This window comes from Siphateles boraxobius, unplaced genomic scaffold (assembly GCF_051911475.1).
Source record: "Siphateles boraxobius isolate OS27281-9 unplaced genomic scaffold, OSU_SipBor_1 54, whole genome shotgun sequence".
Taxonomy (NCBI): Eukaryota; Metazoa; Chordata; class Actinopteri; order Cypriniformes; family Leuciscidae; genus Siphateles; species Siphateles boraxobius.
The window spans coordinates 3,187,758-3,212,738 of record NW_027509180.1 but is presented as its reverse complement, the minus strand read 5'-3'; the positions used below and the strand labels follow the sequence as shown (position 1 = coordinate 3,212,738).

At 40.8% G+C, this 24,981-nt stretch overlaps 3 protein-coding genes across 3 annotated transcripts in view; 1 reads left to right on the top strand and 2 right to left on the bottom strand.

Annotated features, from left to right (window-relative positions):
• Window positions 1-24,981, bottom strand: part of LOC143714367 (uncharacterized) — a 288,790-nt gene that overhangs the window by 7,705 nt on the left and 256,104 nt on the right. The gene's annotated exons all lie outside the window — the stretch shown is intronic.
• LOC143714406 (uncharacterized) overlaps window positions 1-24,981 on the top strand; it is a 297,700-nt gene that overhangs the window by 235,839 nt on the left and 36,880 nt on the right. The gene's annotated exons all lie outside the window — the stretch shown is intronic.
• Window positions 6,347-23,170, bottom strand: LOC143714366 (uncharacterized). The gene is made up of 9 exons (XM_077205481.1): window positions 23,141-23,170; window positions 22,119-22,176; window positions 20,835-21,718; window positions 19,898-20,003; window positions 18,777-19,770; window positions 15,614-15,677; window positions 13,016-13,204; window positions 7,775-7,832; window positions 6,347-7,374 (listed from the first exon to the last, which is right to left on the bottom strand). The coding sequence occupies exons 1-9, from the start codon at window positions 23,168-23,170 to the stop codon at window positions 6,347-6,349; spliced, it is 3,411 nt and encodes a 1,136-aa protein (XP_077061596.1).

Below are 24,981 nucleotides of genomic sequence, written 5' to 3'. Positions count from 1 at the left end.
TGTGTTTCAATCTGCAGGTTCTGGATCACTCGTTTTCTCACTGTCCTCTTTAATAAACTCAGTTTTTGCAGATTTCAGCTCTTCCTGATGCTTTGATGCACGTCTTCACTTGTAGCTGATGGGAATTTACAGCATTTATTGGAGAGTTGCAGTGGGAGGAGCTTCAATGATGATGTGATGGTGATGGGAGGAGCTTCATTGATGATGTATTCCAGTGTGGGAGGAGCTGATCTGCCAAAATTCAAAATATCAATTATGGAGTTTGTTTTTATAATAAATGACACTTCTAAGCATTTATGAATGTGACCGGTAGTATAACACAGTGCTTCAATTGAAAACACAGGTTTTGGCTGTTAATTCTACTCTGAACAAAATTATAAATGCAACACTTTTGTTTTTGCCCCCATTTTTCATGAGCTGGACATGAGAAGTACTCACTAACACATATTTACAGATTTGTCAACAATATTTGAGAGAAATAGGCCTTTTGTGTACATAGAAAAAGTCTCAGATATTTGAGTTCAGCTCATGAAAAATGGGGGCAAAAACAAAATGTTGCGTTTTTAATTTTGTTCAGTGTAGTTATCAGTATCCCAGAAACTATCAATGTGTTGGACCTTCTAGACGAACGTGGAGTGTTAGGGAGGTCTAAGGAGTAAAATGCATGTACTCAAATTGCAAGAAAAAATTTGGGATTAAACGTGTTAAGTGTCAATTTACAGGAGATCTGAAGACATCAGCATAATAAATGAGGTGAAAACAGGAACTATTGTCATGAAATAAAGAGTGTTTTCAGCAGATCTGTTAATATTGATGATCCTCAGACTATCAACACTCATTCAACAAGACATTCAGGATCATCAGCAGATCATCTCACTTTATTCTGAGTGTTTGCTGTTAGAAACACATTATTTGAGTCAGATAAATGACAAAAGCCTATTAAACTGCTCTATTGAAAGACAATACTGATATTTCTCACAATATGGGTAAAACATCAATAATAATAAAAAAAACAATCTCTAATGACAGTCATCTTCATCAACCACTACAGATAAATAAGATCTTGTAAAAAACAAAACAAGAATGAGACTGATTGAATATTGTAAAAAAATAAAATAAACAAAGGAAAGAGAACAGAACAAACTTTTAGAAAAAAAAAAAAAATAATACAACTTTTTTTAAAATAGCCTATAGGCTACAACATATTCGGTTAATTTTAACGAAAGCAAAATGTAATTATGTAAAAGTACATTTTAAACAGAATGTAACAAACTTTTAGAGCAGAACATTTTATGAATCAAAAGTTAAAATAGGCCTATCTCGCAGTCAGTGTAAATAAATGATGTGCAATGACGCTGATTATTTTTAGTATAACTTCTATAGAGGAATGAGCAACCCAGGCTCATGGGAAATGCGTTACTCTGACTACATTTTTGCAAAACCTGAAATACGTACCTCCAGGTACGTTTCCCTGCACTTTTCGGGTGAAAAGTCCACTAGAGGCGCTAAGTGGTATCATTTTTTCTCCGTTCCAGATGGTTAAATAAATGTTATAAAAATGACAATACCAGTAATGTTCAGACTTCTCCGTAGGCCTATACACTCATTTTAATATAAATTAGGAATTATTTCCACGCTTTTGAGGTGCCACACAGCCCAGTCTCACGGCAGTTCGTGATATGGTCACGTCATTTAATCTTCTGGTTCGTGATAACTGAATTTCGTTATTTTCGTGATATCAGCATTTTTATTTAGCCTATTTATTTTTTTACTAATGTAATGCACGATTCTTTCTGCCAGTCGGGCTGCAGCAGAGAAAGCTGTTTAATCGACATTTATTCACGATATCTTATCATGTTTATATTTGTATTTATTTTAATGTTATTATCTCGGTCTTATTGCCAGGGAAATGCTGGACTGCTTTGCTGTTTCTTGATTTAAAAAAAAAAAAGTATAAACGACTACGCGAATTTTATCAGTAGGAAATCGTGTTGAAGAAGTCTCCTTCCGAACACATCGCGATATTTGGCATCAGTTCATGTGTGCCCATACTTGCCAACCTTGAGACCTCAGAATTAGGGAGATATTCAAAAGGAGTTGCCAAAAGTTGTCGATGACTTCGATGATGGAAGGCTGGAGTTCTGCTCCAGATACATAAATGTTGTAAAATCAGCATGACCTGCTTATGTGTACTGGGTTGATTAGTCATTCCTTTTTTAACCCCTTGTCCCCTGTTGTCACAAATTGGTGACAAATCCTTTCTAGCTTTTATTTATTTTTATCAAACTGATTTATGTAATTAATTTTCTTTTACTTACTCTTATTTATTTTTATATAAGTCACTTATCATTTATCTTTATTTATTTATTTTATGTATTATTTTATTTTATTCCAGTCTTTTTCTTTTTGTAATATTTTTATTTTGAGATTTTGTCCTGTTTTTACTTTGTTTTTATTTAATTATAAAAAAAATGCAGCCATTAAGGAGTTAATGAAATTGTCCCTTTGTTATGGAATAGGATAAATAAAAATTAATTCATTTCTTCTCAAAAAGCAAATTGTTTATTGTCATGTGTCAATATTTACAATACAAGAAAAAGAATAGCACTCACAAGTTTTTCTTAGTTAAAACTCTGTTTTGGCTTATCAATAATCACAACACCAGAAAGGGTACAATAACAATAAATTTACACAGGTTTTTCTAGCTGAAATTTATATATATATATATATATATATATATATATATATATATATTAATTAATGACTAATAACTGCATTTGTAAGTAACTTATGTACTTGTGTGTCATTACAAGCTATTTATAAGGCCTTTATTGGCTGTTGTAGCTTATAAGTATGAAATAAATATAGAATGGGCATTTCAACAGACATATTAAATTTGCAGAGAAACACTGTTTGTTCTCTTGAACCATAAAACCAATAAACACAATAAATGCCCATTCTATATTTATTTCATTATAAGCTACACATTCACACTCACTAAGTATGTAATTGGCACAGTACAAGCTATTAGTTTGATTTATTTTTAGCTAATTAGTAGATTGTTAGGACAGAAACAAATATAAAGGGGCTATTAGACAAAAATAAGACAACAGCCAATAAAGGCCTTATAAATAGCTTGTAATGGCATACAAGTACATAACTAGTTACTTACAAATGCAGTTATTAGTCATTAATTAGTGTCTAATTTCTGATCCTTAAAATAAAGTGTTACCATATATATATATATATATATATATATATATATATATATATATATATATATATATAAAAAGGAATATGTACAATTTAAAAAAACCCTGCAGGTAACCCAGGTTTTACTTTTCATAGGGACTTACACCTCATGTGGCAGTCGGATGAGTCTGGACCTCATGTTTGCTAAAGCAGCACATATGATAAGAATCTTGTCCAACCTCCGGGTCATGGAGATGGGGACAGTTTGGGACAGATTTTGAAGACTTTAAGTCTTCGGATTGCCCTCTCCACATGTATACGGACATTGGCCACTCGTCTAGTGCGCGTTACCTCCTCATTGGTCAATTGACCGCGCTTGTGGGTAAAGGCAGGAATATTCAATTTCACCTTCCTTTCATGTAGTACATCTCGAATCGTGAAACCCCTGTCAGCCATTACCTCATCACCAGGCCTTAGGGCCTCCAGAAACCCACTGTTTATATTGATGAACTTATCACTGCTTTTACCAGCATAGGCCTCTGATATAAACATTATCAGCCCATGAGGTGACACAGCAACAAGATATTTGGCAGTATTGGTTCCCTTGTAATGACTGAAAGTGGCAGTCCTACAGTTAAGGTTTGTAGCTCTCTGAATAGCCGTTTCAGCACAATCGATGATGCAAGTGGTCTGGGGGTGGTTCTTTTTAAAGGATGGTGGCATGTTAGCACGAATAACACTTCTTGGCAGCCAGGCAACCATGGGTTCAAGCTGCTCACCCAATGTATCAATCCAGTGAGCAATCACCTTACTTACTTCACCTTTAGACACTTTAAAGCGCTTTGCCACATCCCCTAACACAAGGTTCAGTTTCAGTTTCATGAGGGTCATCAGTATTTGGTCAACAACAGGAATACTACATGATGGTTTACTAAATGGCAACATCGTTTTCACCAAAGTAAAAAAATATGATAGACGCAGTCCTGTGTACAGCAGCGAGGTATCATCATCCAGGAGCATATCATCAGCCACAGTCTGAGCCCCAGTCTGCGTCGATTTGTTCACGTGGTCCAACTTTGCCGCGTAGCTGTGGTCAGTTTTTGTTAGGTCCTCCCATTGTGTTGCAGCATCTTTAAACTTCGGCTCGATGCACACTTCTAAAAGACAAACAGTATCAACTATAAATGTATATACCCTACTAACACAGGACAGAGACACATATATCAACAGTCGAACTTATGCTGCAAACTTTAGCTAACCAGAAAAATATCAAGATACACTTACCATCCGATTGCGTGTCACTTGTGTTTCTGTCGAGTTTACGTCTCTTTTGCTGGGGAGGTCGCTCGTATCCCAACCAAAGTTCCGGGAAAGGGTTTTCCTCTGTGGGCTTTTTATCAATGAAGTGATAAGAACAAACAAATAGTCTTTTGGGGGGATTCTTCAACTTCAAAGCCGCTAGCCACTTCCGAGATTCAACATCTGTTTTTGGTTTCTCATACAACGCATACGGGGGAGCACATCCACATTGGCGCCTTGTAGATGGTTGATGGTCGAAACATTCTCCTTCCGACCAAACATTCAGCAATCGCCACGAGTTGTTACAACCACGAACAGCACAATATGTCCCGGAGCCGTGTCGGCGTGTAACACCATCCATAGTTTACTTTTTCTGCACGCTAACCAAAGACAGTAAAATACGCTAACTCGCTAACCGGAAGTGCTTGGCAGAGTGAAAGGCTAATGGCGGCCCGCCTATTTCACTCAGGAAACTTGTCTATTCTATTTAAAAACATTTTTTTTTAAATGCACTGAAGTTAAACTGAGAGGGGTTATAGCACTTGCGTATTGTTGTCCTACTGTTAGTTTAACTGCTTCTATTGTTCTCATTTGTAAGTCGCTTTGGATAAAAGCATCTGCTAAATGAATAAATGTAAATGTAAATGTAAAATATGTAGGCATGACCATTATTTTGTTATCTATTATCATGTAAGGTAACCGTAGGTTAGTAACATTAGTTCCACTGATGGAATGTTGGTCGTCCAAATTTATCTAACATACACGTAAAACACTAATAAGGAAAACAACGTAAATGTGAACCATTTATTTGAATAATGATATCAACAAAAATAATTATGTTAACAATAAAAGTTCAACAATACAATAGTAACAACAATAGTTCCTCCTGAGCTTCCTCAATTTATTGGTGCCCGCAGTACTGGCAATCTGGAGCGTGATATTTCAGTCGGATTGCCGGCACGAGCGGGTAGAACGACAGGACCAGTCCACCTCAACTCGAGCCAGTCCGGGCTCCTCGTCCACGACAGGCAGGTCTTCTGATTTGGCTGATGGAGGAACAAGGCGCAGCTGCTGCCGCTTCTGCAGCCGATGCAGAAGACCTGCATGTCACTAACGAGGAGCCCGCACTGGCTCGAGTTGAGGCGGACTGGTCCTGTCGTTGTACCCGTGTTGGCAATCCGACACTTCGCTATATTGCGGCTCGTAAAGATACCCACGAACATCGGATTTGAGCAGAAGACTTTCAAAATCATCTTCTTCCATATCATGTTTATTTCCTTCCATCATTGTCATAACTTCCCATCTGGCTCCACAGCGCTTGTTAGCTTAGATTCCAAACAAGATGGCGGATATTGCTATTAGTTTCGGCAAGTGAAGTCCCACCCACTGATCTGTAATAGGTCTGTAGCGTGAGTGGGCCAGTGGGATTTTTACATCATAAAAAGCAGGAAGTGGAACACTTAAATGCTTATTTCTCCCATCTCAGGGGAAAATAAGGGAATAAATCATGACAAATCAAAAATATGGATGGGTTTCTAAAGATACAAAGCTTAATGCAAATGGGTGAAGTGTCCCTTTAAACAACAAAAAAACATCCATTTGCATATATTTGACAATCATAATATCAGTGTTTCATGCTATAGCTAATACATTTGTGAATATATTTAATAAAAAATCATCATTCATTCAGCACAGTGTTGTGGTTGCGCGGTGTCACGTGACAAGCAGTGGCGCGTCACCATGGAAACGTTAAAGTGTCAAGTTCTAAATAACGGTTGCCTTGAAAAACTCACGCTGGGGGGTCAGTTAGAATATTGTAAACTTACGTGTGAAAGGGTTAATAGAGAAACTAATTTCACTGATCACACGTGTGCAGCTTCTCTCTGCTGTGGATCCTCTCGTGTCTTTTCAGTTGTGCTGACTGACTGAATCTCTTGTCACAGTGTGAACACTTGTAAGGTTTTTCTCCAGTGTGGATCCTCTCGTGTGTTTTCTGATGTGATGATCGACTAAATCTCTTGTCACAGTGTGAACACTTGTAAGGTTTTTCTCCAGTGTGGATCCTCTCATGTGTTTTCAGAGATGATGATCGACTGAATCTCTTGTCACAGTGTGAACACTTGTAAGGTTTTTCTCCAGTGTGAATTCTCTGGTGCTGTTTTAAATCGCTCCCTGTAGTAAAAGTCTTCTCACACTCAAAGCACATGTACTCTCTCACACCAGTGTGAGTTTTTTGATGTGTATGTAAATGATGCCACCGTGCAAAAGTCTTTCCACACACAGAACATGAATGTGGCTTCTCCTTTGTATGAACTCTCAGGTGTGTATTCAGGTTTGATGCTCTAAGAAATGTTTTGCCGCACTGATCACATGTGAACGGCTTCTCTCCGGTGTGGATCCTCATGTGTTGATTACGATGTGTTATTTGTGTGAAACTCTTCCCGCACTGATCACATGTGAACGGCTTCTCTCCGGTATGAACTCTCATGTGACGCTCAAGACTTTGTTTGGTTTTGAAACTTTTCCCGCATTGATCACATGTGAGCGGCTTCTCACCAGTATGAATTCTCATGTGAATCTCAAGACTACCTTTGGTTGTGAAACTGTTTCCACACTGAGTGCAGGTGAAAGATTTCTTGGCTCTTTTCTTGAAAAATGTCTGTTTAGTCTTTGAGCGACTCAAAGGTTTTTCTCCAGGTTTGACATGATGTTCCTCCTTCACTTCACTCAGTTCTTCTCTCTCCTCCTTCACTTCACTCAGTTCTTCTCTCTCCTCCTTCACTTCACTCAGTTCTTCACTCTCCTCCTCCACTTCACTCAGTTCTTCACTCTCCTCCTTCACTTCTCTCAGTTCTTCTCTCTCCTCGCACTCTTCCATCAGGTCTGACATGAAAGAAACAAATATTACATTTAATTTTCAGTACATAAAAATAATTCAATGAGAGGAATATAAAGTGAGAGGACAAGAAAGTGAGCCCTGATATAATAGTAGAAAGTAGACAACTGTTATAAAATATTATGATAATTTTTACAAATTGATTTTATGTCCATGAATGAGCTAAATTTATCTTTCAATTATTATTTTTAAAACTTTATAGGCACGAATCCCATGTTTTTTTTTAGCAAGAACTATTAATTTGATCAATAACACAATTATCTAACATAATATTAACATTAAAATATACAATACTGCCATGTTTCGACACCAACTTTGAGATTGATATTTACTTAAAATGTTTTAATTATTAATGGCCGTTCACACTAGACTTTTCCTTGCACTGACTTCCATTCATACGCATGTGAAAGTGGAACACCAGAAACACAAGCTCAAGTGAATAACCCTGTGAGAAATAACACAAACATTTAGCATTCAAGTGGAGTGAATCTGTTTCGACCTCACTCAGACCGTCACTACGGTCTAATAGGATGATAACCTTCGTTCCGCCTTCTCTCGAGACCTTATGTAAACAAAGTCATGCCCATGACCCCGGAAGCGGAACGTCACGCACTATAAAAGGCGAGTAAAGTTCCGGCTCGTTCTCTTTACCTTTCTCGCCTATAGAGACCCGGTACAGGTAGGAACCAAATTAATATTTTTATTCACCATTCAATTCATCACCCAAGTGGTGCAGGTGCCTTGTGCCTCTGTGAATTGTGGTGTTTTATTTTTGTATTATCTGTGCAATCACTTATTCTTGCTGTATGTGCTTGAATTGTGATTAGTTGATTATTGATGTTTGAGGCTAGTTTCTACAAACTAGCCATTCAATATTCTATGCAAGCACTCAATTCATGCTATACCCTATGTGCTGATGAATTAAGAATTATTTTATTGTAGGCTACGTTCAGATATTCTGAGACTAGTTTCTAAACTAGCCATTCAATATTATGGGTTATTTCTTTTTTCAGAGTATCCACAATAACCTAGTGAATATACTTCATTACAAAATATTTGGTGAGTATTGTTACCTTTGGAGCCCTATATCACTGTTCGCAGCTGTTGGGGTTTGATATAGGCCTGCTAAATATGTTCGCGTACTAGTGCAGACCTTTTTTGCTTTGAGTGGGCTTGATATATCCTTCACGGCTGTGCGCAGTCAGTGGGATTGTGTGTGGCATGGCCATTATCATCCAAGATGGCGCCGCGGATGGCTGCCTCGGTGTGGAGCTCTCCAGCTATTGTGTTGTTTTTGTTCGTTTGTTCTGCGTTTAGTCATTCTTTTCCTATCAGTTTCACCAAAGACGAACTACTGGACATTAGGAAACACACACCAGAAACCTTTTCTACAGTTTTTGATTATTCAGACGTTTTGCTGGACATTCTCGTCGGAGGGGCAGCGTTGTTGTTCAAACGCGCGTTCAGACGCAAACGCGGGAAGCGAGCCGGCGCGCTGGTTAAACTCCGCGAGCGCGGCCTGCGCACTGCACTCCCCAGCATTCATCTCGCGAATCTCCGATCCCTTCCTAACAAAACGGATGAACTTCTTCTCCTCACCCACACTAACAAGGATTTTTTAAACTCTGCTGCTTTGTGCTTCACTGAAACCTGGCTGAGTGAAGCCATACCGGACAACGCAATACATCTGCCGGGCTTCCAGCTGTTCCGAGCGGATCGCATCGCGGAGCTAACGGGGAAAACGAGAGGTGGTGGATTGTGTTTCTACATTAACGAAAGTTGGTGTTCAGATGTAACAACACTGAAGAAGATGTGCTCTCCTAATTTAGAGGCACATTTCATAAACTGTAAACCCTTCTACTCGCCTCGGGAATTTTCCTCTTTCATTCTCGTGAATGTTTACATCCCTCCAGACGCGTGCGCGAGCGCGGCGCTACAACAGCTGGCTGAACAAATATCTGAAACGGAACAAAGGTACCCAGACTCTCTTTTAATCATTCTTGGGGATTTTAACAAAGCAAATCTTTCCCGTGAACTACCAAAATACAGACAGCACGTTACATGTCCCACCAGAGACAGTAATATACTGGACCACTGTTACACCACAATAAGAAATGCATATCACTCCGTCCCACGGGCAGCTTTGGGGCTCTCTGATCACTGTTTGGTTCATCTCATACCGACCTACAGGCAGAAACTGAAATCAGCTAAACCTGGAATAAGGACTGTGAAAAGATGGACTAATGAAGCAGAGCAGAATCTACAGGCCTGCTTTGATTGCACTGATTGGACTGTTTTTGAAGCTACTACCAATGATCTGGATGAGCTCACAGATACTGTAACATCATATATAAGTTTCTGTGAGGATACATGCATTCCTACCAGGACATTCTTATCATTCACTAATGATAAACCATGGTTTACTGGGAAACTCAAACACCTTCGTCATGCCAAAGAGGATGCTTACAGAAGTGGGGATAAAATCTTGTATAACCAGGCCAGAAACAGATTGACAAAGGAGATCAGAGTTGCTAAAAGGAACTACTCTGATAAACTGAAAAACCAGTTTTCATCCAACGACCCATCATCAGTCTGGAATGGCCTGAGGAACATTACCAACTACAAGTCACCATCCCCTCGATCTGTGGACAATCAACACCTGGCTGACGATTTAAATTCATTTTACTGCCGGTTTGAAAAGCCCTCATTCACACCACACACCCGGTCTGATCTGCACTTCACACATTCAGCATCACCTCCTGTTCTCCAATTATCACTCCCCCCTCCTGCCATCCAACCTGAGCTTAAGGTCTGTGTGGAGGACGTGAGCCGAGTCTTCAAAAAACAGAAGACTAGGAAAGCCTCAGGCCCAGACGGCATCTCATCTGCTTGTTTAAAAGCCTGCGCTGACCAACTGGCCCCGGTCTTCACGCAGATCTTCAACAGATCATTGGAGCAGTGTGAAGTTCCCTGCTGCTTCAAACGCTCCACTATCATTCCTGTCCCCAAAAAACCCAAAATCACTGGACTTAATGACTACAGACCTGTCGCTCTCACGTCTGTGGTCATGAAGTCGTTTGAAAGACTGGTGCTGGCCCACCTGAAGGACATCACTGGACCCCTGCTGGATCCCTTTCAGTTTGCTTACAGAGCAAACAGGTCTGTGGATGATGCAGTCAACATGGGACTGCATTATATCCTGCAACATCTCGACAGACCAGGGACTTATGCAAGGATCCTCTTTGTGGACTTCAGTTCGGCCTTCAATACCATCATGCCTGGTCTTCTCACAGCCAAACTGACCCAGCTCTCCATACCATCCTCGATCTGTCAGTGGATCACCAGCTTCCTGACGGACCGGCAGCAGCGAGTGAGACTGGGGAAACACACATCCAAGACACTCACAATCAGCACTGGTGCTCCCCAAGGGTGCGTTCTCTCCCCACTGCTCTTCTCCCTGTACACTAATGACTGCACTTCTAAAGACCCCACTGTCAAGCTCCTGAAATTTGCAGACGACACCACTGTCATCGGTCTCATCCGAAACGGTGACGAGTCTGCTTACAGACTGGAGGTTGAACAGCTGGCTGCCTGGTGCAGTTATAACAACCTTGAGCTGAACACGCTCAAAACAGTGGAGATGATCGTGGACTTCAGGAGGAACAGCTCAGCACTCCTCCCACTCACCATCATGAACAGCACTGTGGAAGCAGTGGAGTCATTCAGGTTCCTGGGCACTATCATCTCTCAGGACCTGAAGTGGGACAATCACATTGACTCCACTGTGAAAAAGGCCCAGCAGAGACTGTACTTCCTTCGCCAGCTGAGGAAGTTCAACCTGCCACAGGATCTGCTGATTCAGTTCTACTCAGCCGTCATTGAGTCTGTCTTGTGCGCTTCCATCACTGTCTGGTTTGGTTCAGCTACCAAATCAGACATCAGGAGACTACAACGGACAGTCCGGACTGCGGAGAGGATTATTGGTGCCCCCCTGCCAAACCTCCAGGACCTGTACTCTTCCAGAGTGAGGAAGAGAGCAGGTAAAATCATCACAGACTCCACTCACCCTGGACACCACCTGTTTGAACTGTTACCGTCAAGACGGAGACTCAGATCACTGGCCACAAGAACATCTCGGCACAGGAACAGTTTCTTCCCACAGGCCATTTCCCTCCTGAACAGTTAACACTCCTCCCAAGGCATATGCCTGTAAGTGCAATACTCCCACTGTTTAGTGCAATATCCCACAACTCAGGTGATACTTATATGTAGATTTATTTATTTATAATATTCAAAACACTGTAAATAGGTTCATAATCTGTAAATCTGAAAATGTCTATTCTGACTAAACCCAACTGTGATAGTTTTATTCTCATATATTTATATTTTTATTTTTTATTCTTATAATTTGTAGTATTATGTTTCATGTTGTATTTGTATATGTCCACTGGAAGCCTCAGTACCAAAACAAATTCCTTGTGTGTGCAAGCACACTTGGCAATAAAGCTCTTTCTGATTCTGATTCTGATTCTCTCATTGCTGCCGATATTGCCGATCATCAATGGACCCTCGTGATGGGCATCGGGAATGCCCTTCATGCCTGGGGATGGCTCATTTAAGAGAGGATGTGGATAATCCCTGCAGTGCGGCTTGTGACCTGCCCAGAGGGGAACGACTTCACCGCGCTAATAGAGTACACAGTTCTGTACCTGAGCGTGGTAGGGAGAGGGAACGCTCATCGGACAGGCATAGTCATAAGCACCTCGCAAGCACTCACGCGATGGCCATGAACCACACCGATCAAGCCATGAGAAGGTGGTGGAAGTGGCTAAACCCCCAACTTCTGCTCCACCAGTGGAGGGTGGCAACACAGACACTCAACTACAGATCCTGGCAGCTATTCAAAGTTTAGCACAGAGGATGGACAGAGTTGAAGCCCGTCACTCATTTTCACCATCACTACCTCCTGGTCAGGAAGGCGTTCCTCCACCTGCACAGCAGGGTAATCCTGACAGCCTGGAGAAGGCGTTGGGTCACTTCCAGAAGGGGAAGCTTGTGACAGCCCACAGGGTTCAGAAGCTGGTAGGACTGATGGCGGCAGCATCAGTGGTAATTCCCTTAGGCCTACTGAGGACACGGCCGATACAGAGGTGGTTCAATTCTTTTCGTCTTCATCCAAAAAAGGACAGAAGAACGAGGCTGTTGGTGACAAAGGCCTGCATGGGGGCCTTACTCCATTGGAGGGACAAGGACTTTCTCCGCAGGGGAACTCCACTGGGCAATCTTCCTCACAGAAGATCAGTGATAACAACAGACGCATCACTGACAGGTTGGGGAGCCGTTTGGGAAGGCAGATCAGTAAGGGGCAAATGGGATCCCCCTTGGTCATCAGAACACATAAATGTGCTCAAACTGAGGGCTGTTCATCTCGCTCTCATCTCGCTCTTACCATTTTTGCGCCACAAGCATGTGCTAGTGAGAACAGACAGTACCTCAGCAGTTTACCACATAAATCACTAAGGAGGGACGAAATCACTACGCTGTCTCCAGGTGGCAACGAACCTGCTGACATGGACATGGACACGGCTGTCCTCACTGAGAGCAATCCACATCCCGGGTGTGACAAACAGAGCAGCCGACATTTTGTCCAGAACCGGGCCTCTCCCAGGGGAGTGGCGGTTGCACACGGAGGTAATAGCCCAAATTTGGACTCGATACGGGACAGCTCATGTAGATCTCTTTGCTTCCAGGGAGACGACCCATTGCCTGGGATGGTACTCCCTCACGGTACAAGAAGGCAGTTTGGGCCTGGATGCTCTGTCACAAGAGTGGCCGAGAGGCTTATTATATGCTTTTCCCCCCTTTCCTCTGATTTCCCAGGTCCTCCAGAGGATCAGGGAGGGTCATTGCACAGTTCTGCTAGTTGCTCCACGCTGGCCGGGAAGACCATGGTTCCCGGACCTAGTTCAGTTGGTTCAGGGTCCTCCGTGGCAACTTCCATCAAGGGCAGATCTCCTATCCCAAATAGACGGGCAGATTTGGCATCCAAACCCGATGGCACTACGATTGTGGGTATGGCCTCTGCAGAGTCCGTCCCTCAACAGCTAGATGAAACGGTACGCGAGACACTGAATAACGCCAGAGCTCCATCTACTCGGGCTAATTACTCCATAAAGTGGAGAATTTTTTCAGAGTGATGTTTAGGCTTGAATGTTGATCCAATAAACTGCTCTGTGCCACTTGTCCTTAGATTCCTGCAGGCTCAACTGGATCAGGGCAAAGCGGCCAGTACAATCAGGGTTTATGCTTCATTTATTTCAGCATCTCAACGGGGAGTGGATGGCCGGCCATTAGGCCGACATCCCTTGGTAGGTCAGTTCCTGAAGGGAGCTGGTCGCTTATGTCCAAATCGCACTTTGCGGGTACCCAATTGGGATTTGCCTTTTGTACTAGACTCTCTCACTAAGCCCCCATACGAGCCTATGGCAGATGCAGATTTTAAAGCTTGGTCTCTCAAGACAGCTTTTCTCTTGGGTATATGCTCTGCTAAAAGGGTAGGAGAATTGTGTGCGCTATCTATTAGTGAGGATTGTTTACGTTGGAGGTCGGATGGCACAGGGGTGACGCTCTGGCCCAACCCTGCCTTTTTACCAAAAGTACTTAATTCTCAGTTCAGGAATCAAGCTCTGGAGGTAGTTCAATTTCAACCCCCTTCACAGGCAGATCAGCAGAATTTGCTCACCCTTTGCCCAGTAAGGGCATTACGCACTTATGTTAATTTTACTCAGACCTTGAGGAAGTCTCATTCTCAGCTTTTTGTTTGCTATGGGAGGGCCAGACTAGGGTGTCCACTTTCTAAGCAACGTTTGTCACATTGGTTGGTTGAGGTTATTTCCCAGGCTTATACAGGAAGTGGGTTACCGGTTCCTATGGGAATACGGGTCCACTCAACAAGAAGTGTAGCTACTTCTTGGGCTGCACTAAAAGGAGTTTCAGTGGGGGAGATTTGTGCTGCAGCATCATGGTCTACACCATGTACATTTGCAAAATTTTACAGAGTTGACATAACTAGCACAACGCCTGTCAGTACTGCAGTTTTGATGTCTGTAGCCCAGCGAGGTTTGAATAGTTCAGAGTTTGTAGTTCCTCGCGACCCTGTTGACATGAGTCATCCTATTAGACCGTAGTGACGGTCTGAGTGAGGTTGAAACAGATCGTAAGTTATGAATATAACTATGGATCTGTGAGACCGAAGGATGACCGTCACTATCCTTGTCGCTCGGAACACTGGGGCGTTCAAGGTAAGAGAACGAGCCGGAAGTTTACTCGCCTTTTATAGTGCGTGACGTTCCGCTTCCGGGGTCATGGGCATGACTTTGTTTACATAAGGTCTCGAGAGAAGGCGGAACGAAGGTTATCATCCTATTAGACCGTAGGGACGGTCATCCTTCGGTCTCACAGATCCATAGTTATATTCATAACTTACGATTGTTTATGTTAAAATTCTCCTTTAAATTTTTTTTCCTCTTTCAAAAACAGCATTTCTTAAAACTGTGACACTCAGGAAGTGACATCATCTGGGCTATTTCTACCTCATGATGGGAAGACAAGAAAATAATCTCAATCCATTGTCTCAGTTTTTACACAAACTGTAGCATTGAATGTATTCATCAACCCTGTAACCAAAGACACTGTAAGAAGAATCTCTATAACTATGAATAACTTGTATGATATTTGACAAATACAACTTTATCAGTAACTTGGTGTTTACTGATTATTCCTAAAAAAGAAAAATGTGTACACTAGGTTGAAAATGACTAAAATTCTGGTAACGTTGTTGCAAATTGTGAACCAGATATAAAATAAGTGTAAAATAAAACAGTTAAAATAGCCACTGACCATTTGTTAAAGAAAAACCCAGAACATTCTGTACCATTTCATAGTTTAACAGTTTATCTAAATCTGATGAAGTGCTTGAATGTTTCTAACGTGAATGTTCTTCAGCATCATGAATGAATGAAGAATAAACACCAACCTCTTTGTTCTTCAGGATCTTCAGTGTGTTTCAATCTGCAGGTTCTGGATCACTCGTTTTCTCACTGTCCTCTTTAATAAACTCAGTTTTTGCAGATTTCACCTCTTCCTGATGCTCTGATGCTCGTCTTCAATTGTAGCTACTGGGAATTTACAGCATTTATTGGAGAGTTACAGTGGGAGGAGCTTCACTGATGATGTGATGGTGATGGGAGGAGCTTCATTGATGATGTATTCCAGTGTGGGAGGAGCTAATCTGCCAAAATTCAAAATATCAATTATGGAGTTTGTTTTTATAATAAATGACACTTCTAAGCATTTATGAATGTGACCGGTAGTATAACACAGTGCTTCAATTGAAAACACAGGTTTTGGCTGTTAATTCTACTCTGAACAAAATTATAAATGCAACACTTTTGTTTTTGCCCCCATTTTTCATGAGCTGAACATGAGAAGTACTCACTAACACATATTTACAGATTTGTCAACAATATTTGAGAGAAATAGGCCTTTTGTGTACATAGAAAAAGTCTTAGATATTTGAGTTCAGCTCATGAAAAATGGGGGCAAAAACAAAATGTTGCGTTTTTAATTTTGCTCAGTGTAGTTATCAGTATCCCAGAAACTATCAATGTGTTGGACCTTCTAGACGAACGTGCAGTGTTAGGGAGGTCTAAGGAGTAAAATGCATGTACTCAAATTGCAAGAAAAAATTTGGGATTAAACGTGTTAAGTGTCAATTTACAGGAGATCTGAAGACATCAGCATAATAAATGAGGTGAAAACAGGAACTATTGTCATGAAATAAAGAGTGTTTTCAGCAGATCTGTTAATATTGATGATCCTCAGATGATCAACACTCATTCAACAAGACATTCAGGATCATCAGCAGATCATCTCACTTTATTCTGAGTGTTTGCTGTTAGAAACACATTATTTGAGTCAGATAAATGACAAAAGCCTATTAAACTGCTCTATTGAAAGACAATACTGATATTTCTCTCAATATGGGTAAAACATCAATAATAAAAAAAAAACAATCACTAATGACAGTCATCTTCATCAGCCACTACAGATAAATAAGATCTTGTAAAAAAAAACCAAGAATGAGACTGATTGAATATTGTAAAAAAATAAAATAAACAAAGGAAAGAGAATAGAACAAAAAAAAAAATACAACTTTTTTTAAAATAGCCTATAGGCTACAACATATTCGGTTAAATTTAACGAAAGCAAAATGTAATTATGTAAAAGTACATTTTAAACAGAATGTAACAAACTTTTAGAGCAGAACATTTTATGAATCAAAAGTTAAAATAGGCCTATCTCGCAGTCAGTGTAAATAAATGATGTGCAATGACGCTGATTATTTTTAGTATAACTTCTATAGAGGAATGAGCAACCCAGGCTCATGGGAAATGCGTTACTCTGCCTACATTTTTGCAAAACCTGAAATACGTACCTCCAGGTACGTTTCCCTGCACTTTTCGGGTGAAAAGTCCACTAGAGGCGCTAAGTGGTATCATTTTTTCTCCGTTCCAGATGGTTAAATAAAGGTTATAAAAATGACAATACCAGTAATGTTCAGACTTCTCCGTAGGCCTATACACTCATTTTAATATAAATTAGGAATTATTTCCACGCTTTTGAGGTGCCACACAGCCCAGTCTCACGGCAGTTCGTGATATGGTCACGTCATTTAATCTTCTGGTTCGTGATAACTGAATTTCGTTATTTTCGTGATATCAGCATTTTTATTTAGCCTATTTATTTTTTTACTAATGTAATGCACGATTCTTTCTGCCAGTCGGGCTGCAGCAGAGAAAGCTGTTTAATCGACATTTATTCACGATATCTTATCATGTTTATATTTGTATTTATTTTAATGTTATTATTTCGGTCTTATTGCCAGGGAAGCTGGACTGCTTTGCTGTTTCTTGATTTAAAAAAAAAAAAAAGTATAAACGACTACGCGAATTTTATCAGTAGGAAATCGTGTTGAAGAAGTCTCCTTCCGAACACATCGCGATATTTGGCATCAGTTCATGTGTGCCCATACTTGCCAACCTTGAGACCTCAGAATTAGGGAGATATTCAAAAGGAGTTGCCAAAAGTTGTCGATGACTTCGATGATGGAAGGCTGGAGTTGTGCTCCAGATACATAAATGTTGTAAAATCAGCATGACCTGCTTATGTGTACTGGGTTGATTAGTCATTCCTTTTTTAACCCCTTGTCCCCTGTTGTCACAAATTGGTGACAAATCCTTTCTAGCTTTTATTTATTTTTATCAAACTGATTTATGTAATTAATTTTCTTTTACTTACTCTTATTTATTTTTATATAAGTCACTTATCATTTATCTTTATTTATTTATTTTATGTATTATTTTATTTTATTCCAGTCTTTTTCTTTTTGTAATATTTTTATTTTGAGATTTTGTCCTGTATTTACTTTGTTTTTATTTAATTATAAAAAAAATGCAGCCATTAAGGAGTTAATGAAATTGTCCCTTTGTTATGGAATAGGATAAATACAAATTAATTCATTTCTTCTCAAAAAGCAAATTGTTTATTGTCATGTGTCAATATTTACAATACAAGAAAAAGAATAGCACTCACAAGTTTTTCTTAGTTAAAACTCTGTTTTGGCTTATCAATAATCACAACACCAGAAAGGGTACAATAACAATAAATTTACACAGGTTTTTCTAGCTGAAATTTATATATGTATATATATATATATATATATATATATATATATATATATATATATATCAGAAATTAGACACTAATTAATGACTAATAACTGCATTTGTAAGTAACTTATGTACTTGTATGTCATTACAAGCTATTTATAAGGCCTTTATTGGCTGTTGTAGCTTATAAGTATGAAATAAATATAGAATGGGCATTTCAACAGACATATTAAATTTGCAGAGAAACACTGTTTGTTCTCTTGAACCATAAAACCAATAAACACAATAAATGCCCATTCTATATTTATTTCATTATAAGCTACACATTCACACTCACTAAGTATGTAATTGGCACAGTACAAGCTATTAGTTTGATTTATTTTTAGCTAATTAGTAGATTGTTAGGACAGAAACAAATATAAAGGGGCTATTAGACAAAAATAAGACAACAGCCAATAAAGGCCTTATAAATAGCTTGTAATGGCATACAAGTACATAACTAGTTACTTAAAAATGCAGTTATTAGTCATTAATTAGTGTCTAATTTCTGATCCTTAAAATAAAGTGTTACCAAATATATATATATATATAAAAAGGAATATGTACAATTTAAAAAAACCCTGCAGGTAACCCAGGTTTTACTTTTCATAGGGACTTACACCTCATGTGGCAGTCGGATGAGTCTGGACCTCATGTTTGCTAAAGCAGCACATATGATAAGAATCATGTCCAACCTCGGGGTCATGGAGATGGGGACAGTTTGGGACAGAATTTTGAAGACTTTAAGTCTTCGGATTGCCCTCTCCACATGTATACGGACATTGGCCACTCGTCTAGTGCGCGTTACCTCCTCATTGGTCAATTGACCACGCTTGTGGGTAAAGGCAGGAATATTCAATTTCACCTTCCTTTCATGTAGTACATCTCGAATCGTGAAACCCCTGTCAGCCATTACCTCATCACCAGGCCTTAGGGCCTCCAGAAACCCACTGTTTATATTGATGAACTTATCACTGCTTTTACCAACATAGGCCTCTGATATAAACATTATCAGCCCATGAGGTGACACAGCAACAAGATATTTGGCAGTATTGGTTCCCTTGTAATGACTGAAAGTGGCAGTCCTACAGTTAAGGTTTGTAGGTCTCTGAATAGCCGTTTCAGCACAATCGATGATGCAAGTGGTCTGGGGGTGGTTCTTTTTAAAGGATGGTGGCATGTTAGCACGAATAACACTTCTTGGCAGCCAGGCAACCATGGGTTCAAGCTGCTCACCCAATGTATCAATCCAGTGAGCAATCACCTTACTTACTTCACCTTTAGACACTTTAAAGCGCTTTGCCACATCCCCTAACACAAGGTTCAGTTTCAGTTTCATGAGGGTCATCAGTATTTGGTCAACAACAGGAATACTACATGATGGTTTACTAAATGGCAACATCGTTTTCACCAAAGTAAAAAAATATGATAGACGCAGTCCTGTGTACAGCAGCGAGGTATCATCATCCAGGAGCATATCATCAGCCACAGTCTGATCCCCAGTCTGCGTCGATTTGTTCACGTGGTCCAACTTTGCCGCGTAGCTGTGGTCAGTTTTTGTTAGGTCCTCCCATTGTGTTGCAGCATCTTTAAACTTCGGCTCGATGCACACTTCTAAAAGACAAACAGTATCAACTATAAATGTATATACCCTACTAACACAGGACAGAGACACATATATCAACAGTCGAACTTATGCTGCAAACTTTAGCTAACTAGAAAAATATCAAGATACACTTACCATCCGATTGCGTGTCACTTGTGTTTCTGTCGAGTTTACGTCTCTTTTGCTGGGGAGGTCGCTCGTATCCCAACCAAAGTTCCGGGAAAGGGTTTTCCTCTGTGGGCTTTTTATCAATGAAGTGATAAGAACAAACAAATAGTCTTTTGGGCGGATTCTTCAACTTCAAAGCCGCTAGCCACTTCCGAGATTCAACATCTGTTTTTGGTTTCTCATACAACGCATACGGGGGAGCACATCCACATTGGCGCCTTGTAGATGGTTGATGGTCGAAACATTCTCCTTCCGACCAAACATTCAGCAATCGCCACGAGTTGTTACAACCACGAACAGCACAATATGTCCCGGAGCCGTGTCGGCGTGTAACACCATCCATAGTTTACTTTTTCTGCACGCTAACCAAAGACAGTAAAAGACGCTAACTCGCTAACCGGAAGTGCTTGGCAGAGTGAAAGGCTAATGGCTGCCCGCCTATTTCACTCAGGAAACTTGTCTATTCTATTTAAAAACATTTTTTTTAAAAATGCACTGAAGTTAAACTGAGAGGGGTTATAGCACTTGCGTATTGTTGTCCTACTGTTAGTTTAACTGCTTCTATTGTTCTCATTTGTAAGTCGCTTTGGATAAAAGCATCTGCTAAATGAATAAATGTAAAATGTAAATGTAAAATATGTAGGCATGACCATTATTTTGTTATCTATTATCATGTAAGGTAACCGTAGGTTAGTAACATTAGTTCCACTGATGGAATGTTGGTCGTCCAAATTTATCTAACATACACGTAAAACACTAATAAGGAAAACAACGTAAATGTGAACCATTTATTTGAATAATGATATCAACAAAAATAATTATGTTAAAAATAAAAGTTCAACAATACAATTGTAACAACAATAGTTCCTCCTGAGCTTCCTCAATTTATTGGTGCCCGCAGTACTGGCAATCTGGAGCTGGATATTTCAGTTTCGCACTGATCACACGTGTGCAGCTTCTCTCTGCTGTGGATCGTCTCGTGTCTTTTCAGTTGTGCTGACTGACTGAATCTCTTGTCACAGTGTGAACACTTGTAAGGTTTTTCTCCAGTGTGGATCCTCTCGTGTGTTGTCTGATGTGATGATCGACTAAATCTCTTGTCACAGTGTGAACACTTGTAAGGTTTTTCTCCAGTGTGAATTCTCTGGTGCTGTTTTAAATCGCTCCCTGTTGTAAAAGTCTTCTCACACTCAAAGCACATGTACTCTCTCACACCAGTGTGAGTTTTTTGATGTGTATGTAAATGATGCCACCGTGCAAAAGTCTTTCCACACACAGAACATGAATGTGGCTTCTCCTTTGTATGAACTTTCAGGTGTGTATTCAGGTTTGATGCTCTAAGAAATGTTTTGCCGCATTGATCACATGTGAACGGCTTCTCTCCGGTGTGGATCCTCATGTGTTGATTACGATGTGTTATTTGTGTGAAACTCTTCCCGCACTGATCACATGTGAACGGCTTCTCTCCGGTATGAACTCTCATGTGACGCTCAAGACTTTGTTTGGTTTTGAAACTTTTCCCGCATTGATCACATGTGAGCGGCTTCTCACCAGTATGAATTCTCATGTGAATCTCAAGACTACCTTTGGTTGTGAAACTGTTTCCACACTGAGTGCAGGTGAAAGATTTCTTGGCTCTTTTCTTGAAAAATGTCTGTTTAGTCTTTGAGCGACTCAAAGGTTTTTCTCCAGGTTTGACATGATGTTCCTCCTTCACTTCACTCAGTTCTTCTCTCTCCTCCTTCACTTCACTCAGTTCTTCTCTCTCCTCGCACTCTTCCATCAGGTCTGACATGAAAGAAACAAATATTACATTTAATTTTCAGTACATAAAAATAATTCAATGAGAGGAATATAAAGTGAGAGGACAAGAAAGTGAGCCCTGATATAATAGTAGAAAGTAGACAACTGTTATAAAATATTATGATAATTTTTACAAATTGATTTTATGTCCATGAATGAGCTAAATTTATCTTTCAATTATTATTTTTAAAACTTTATAGGCACGAATCCCATGTTTTTTTTTAGCAAGAACTATTAATTTGATCAATAACACAATTATCTAACATAATATTAACATTAAAATATACAATACTGCCATGTTTCGACACCAACTTTGAGATTGATATTTACTTAAAATGTTTTAATTATTAATGGCCGTTCACACTACACTTTTCCTTGCACTGACTTCCATTCATACGCATGTGAAAGTGGAACACCAGAAACACAAGCTCAAGTGAATAACCCTGTGAGAAATAACACAAGCGTTTAGCATTCAAGTGGAGTGAATCTGTTTCGACCTCACTCAGACCGTCACTACGGTCTAATAGGATGATAACCTTCGTTCCGCCTTCTCTCGAGACCTTATGTAAACAAAGTCATGCCCATGACCCCGGAAGCGGAACGTCACGCACTATAAAAGGTGAGTAAACTTCCGGCTCGTTCTCTTTACCTTTCTCGCCTATAGAGACCCGGTACAGGTAGGAACCGAATTAATATTTTTATACACCATTCAATTCATCACCCAAGTGGTGCAGGTGCCTTGTGCCTCTGTGAATTGTGGTGTTTTATTTTTGTATTATCTGTGCAATCACTTATTCTTGCTGTATGTGCTTGAATTGTGATTAGTTGATTATTGATGTTTGAGGCTAGTTTCTACAAACTAGCCATTCAATATTCTATGCAAGCACTCAATTCATGCTATACCCTATGTGCTGATGAATTAAGAATTATTTTATTGTAGGCTACTTTCAGATATTCTGAGACTAGTTTCTAAACATACTAGCCATTCAATATTATGGGTTATTTCTTTTTTCAGAGTATCCACAATAACCTAGTGAATATACTTCATTACAAAATATTTGGTGAGTATTGTTACCTTTGGAGCCCTATATCACTGTTCGCAGCTGTTGGGGTTTGATATAGGCCTGCTAAATATGTTCGCGTACTAGTGCAGACCTTTTTTGCTTTGAGTGGGCTTGATATATCCTTCACGGCTGTGGGCAGTCAGTGGGATTGTGTGTGGCATGGCCTCTCATTGCTGCCGATATTGCCGATCATCAATGGACCCTCGTGATGGGCATCGGGAATGCCCTTCATGCCTGGGGATGGCTCATTTAAGAGAGGATGTGGATAATCCCTGCAGTGCGGCTTGTGACCTGCCCAGAGGGGAACGACTTCACCGCGCTAATAGAGTACACAGTTCTGTACCTGAGCGTGGTAGGGAGAGGGAACGCTCATCGGACAGGCATAGTCATAAGCACCTCGCAAGCACTCACGCGATGGCCATGAACCACACCGATCAAGCCATGAGAAGGTGGTGGAAGTGGCTAAACCCCCAACTTCTGCTCCACCAGTGGAGGGTGGCAACACAGACACTCAACTACAGATCCTGGCAGCTATTCAAAGTTTAGCACAGAGGATGGACAGAGTTGAAGCCCGTCACTCATTTTCACCATCACTACCTCCTGGTCAGGAAGGCGTTCCTCCACCTGCACAGCAGGGTAATCCTGACACTGACACAGAAGATGCTGATGTATTATCTCTTCGTGCTCCCCACTCACTAGTTGATAATGCGCAGCAGGCAGAAGGAGGGAGCCAAGAAGAGGGACCCCGTTCAGATTCTGCCGAAGTGGATGGCGAATCAACAGGGAGGGATGATTTTCCAGCAAATACTCTGGTTGCTAGAGTATTTAGTGCAGCAAAAAATCTTTGTTTGCAGCCTTCTGTGCCTGACCCAGCTCCTGTCGGGGGTGTCTGGGAAGGCATACCTCAGACTAATTCTCCATCTTACATTCCAGTGGCAGATGATTATACCTCAATGTTGAGGACAACATGGAAGAAACCATCTCAGAAGCCTCAATTCAATGCAGGCTGCAGACGGTTGGCCAATGCCCATTACCCAAAAGAAACTGGACTGGGGGACATGCCACCAGTAGAACAAGAAATAGCATCATGGACAACTCTGGGACCAGCTTATGCATCTGCTAACCCTCGCTGTCCCAAGAAGGAGTGTGCAAAAACTGACCGTCTGATCTCAAGATCCTTTAATGCCACTGCACGTGCAGCTCGTACAGGCAATGCTTTGGCTATCCTCTTAGCAGCCTTACGGAAAACAGTAAGTGCGGATGACCAGGATTCTAGGAACTGGTTGATTCTGCTCTGGCAGCCCACTCACAATTGACCCGTGATGTGGGGGACGCCATGTCTTCGGCTGTTTTATGTCGTAGACAGATATGGCTGGCACAAACCTCTTTGCCAGAGACCATACGAAGCGAGCTAATGAATTTGCCAGTAATTCCTGGTCACGTTTTTAATTCAAATTCTCAGGAGGTGCTGGATAAGGCGGAGCGCTCCATTGCAACGAGAGAAGCTGTTCAGCGGGCTTGTCATAAACCAGCTCCAGTCTTCAGACCAAGGGCTCGAGAAACACAAAGGCCGCAGCAACCTGCCTGGTCTAGACACATGAGGGGCAATCTTGTTAGTGTTCAAGGGCAGAGCTTTCGTGCGCAAAAACAAAATCCTGCCACTTATCCCCAGAGGAGATTTCAGTCCCGTGGGGGAGCCCAACAGAGAGGTTCACGAAAGGGTGCAGGACGTGATGGCGGACCTGCATAGGGGTCAGGGGCTGGCCGTCGACTGTTCCTCTCAACTTTCACGGGCCAGTTGGGAGAGAGTAATCTCAGACCAGTGGGTTATATCCACAATAACTCACGGGTATCGGCTACAGTTTCGACGGCGTCATTTTCAAGGGTCAGAATGACTATTGTCAAGGACCCACTATTGGAGCCTGTATTAAGGGAAGAGGTGCAAGCTCTTTTACAAAAAGGAGCAATCACAAAGGTGCCCTTCAACGCACAGCAAACTGGGTTTTATTCAACGTATTTCATAATTCCAAAAAAAGATGGTGGTCATCGTCCCATTCTAGATCTCAGGCACCTCAACCAGTACTTAAAAATTCTTCCATTCAAAATTATTCATACAAAGATGGTAATGCAGTCCATACGTGCAGGAGAATGGTTCACGTCCCTGGATTTAAAGGACGCATATTT

Excerpts from the sequence above, each read along its gene's own strand:
- LOC143714366 (XM_077205481.1), bottom strand. The coding sequence starts at position 23,170 with ATGAGCGTTCCCTCTCCCTACCACGCTCAG. Across the intron at positions 20,004-20,834 it reads TATCCAGCTCCAGATTGCCA|CCCACAGAGGAAAACCCTTT; the intron begins GTACTGCGGGCA and ends ATTGATAAAAAG. Across the intron at positions 15,678-18,776 it reads ATCCGACTGCCACATGAGGT|ATTAGCTCCTCCCACACTGG; the intron begins GTAAGTCCCTAT and ends GAATTTTGGCAG.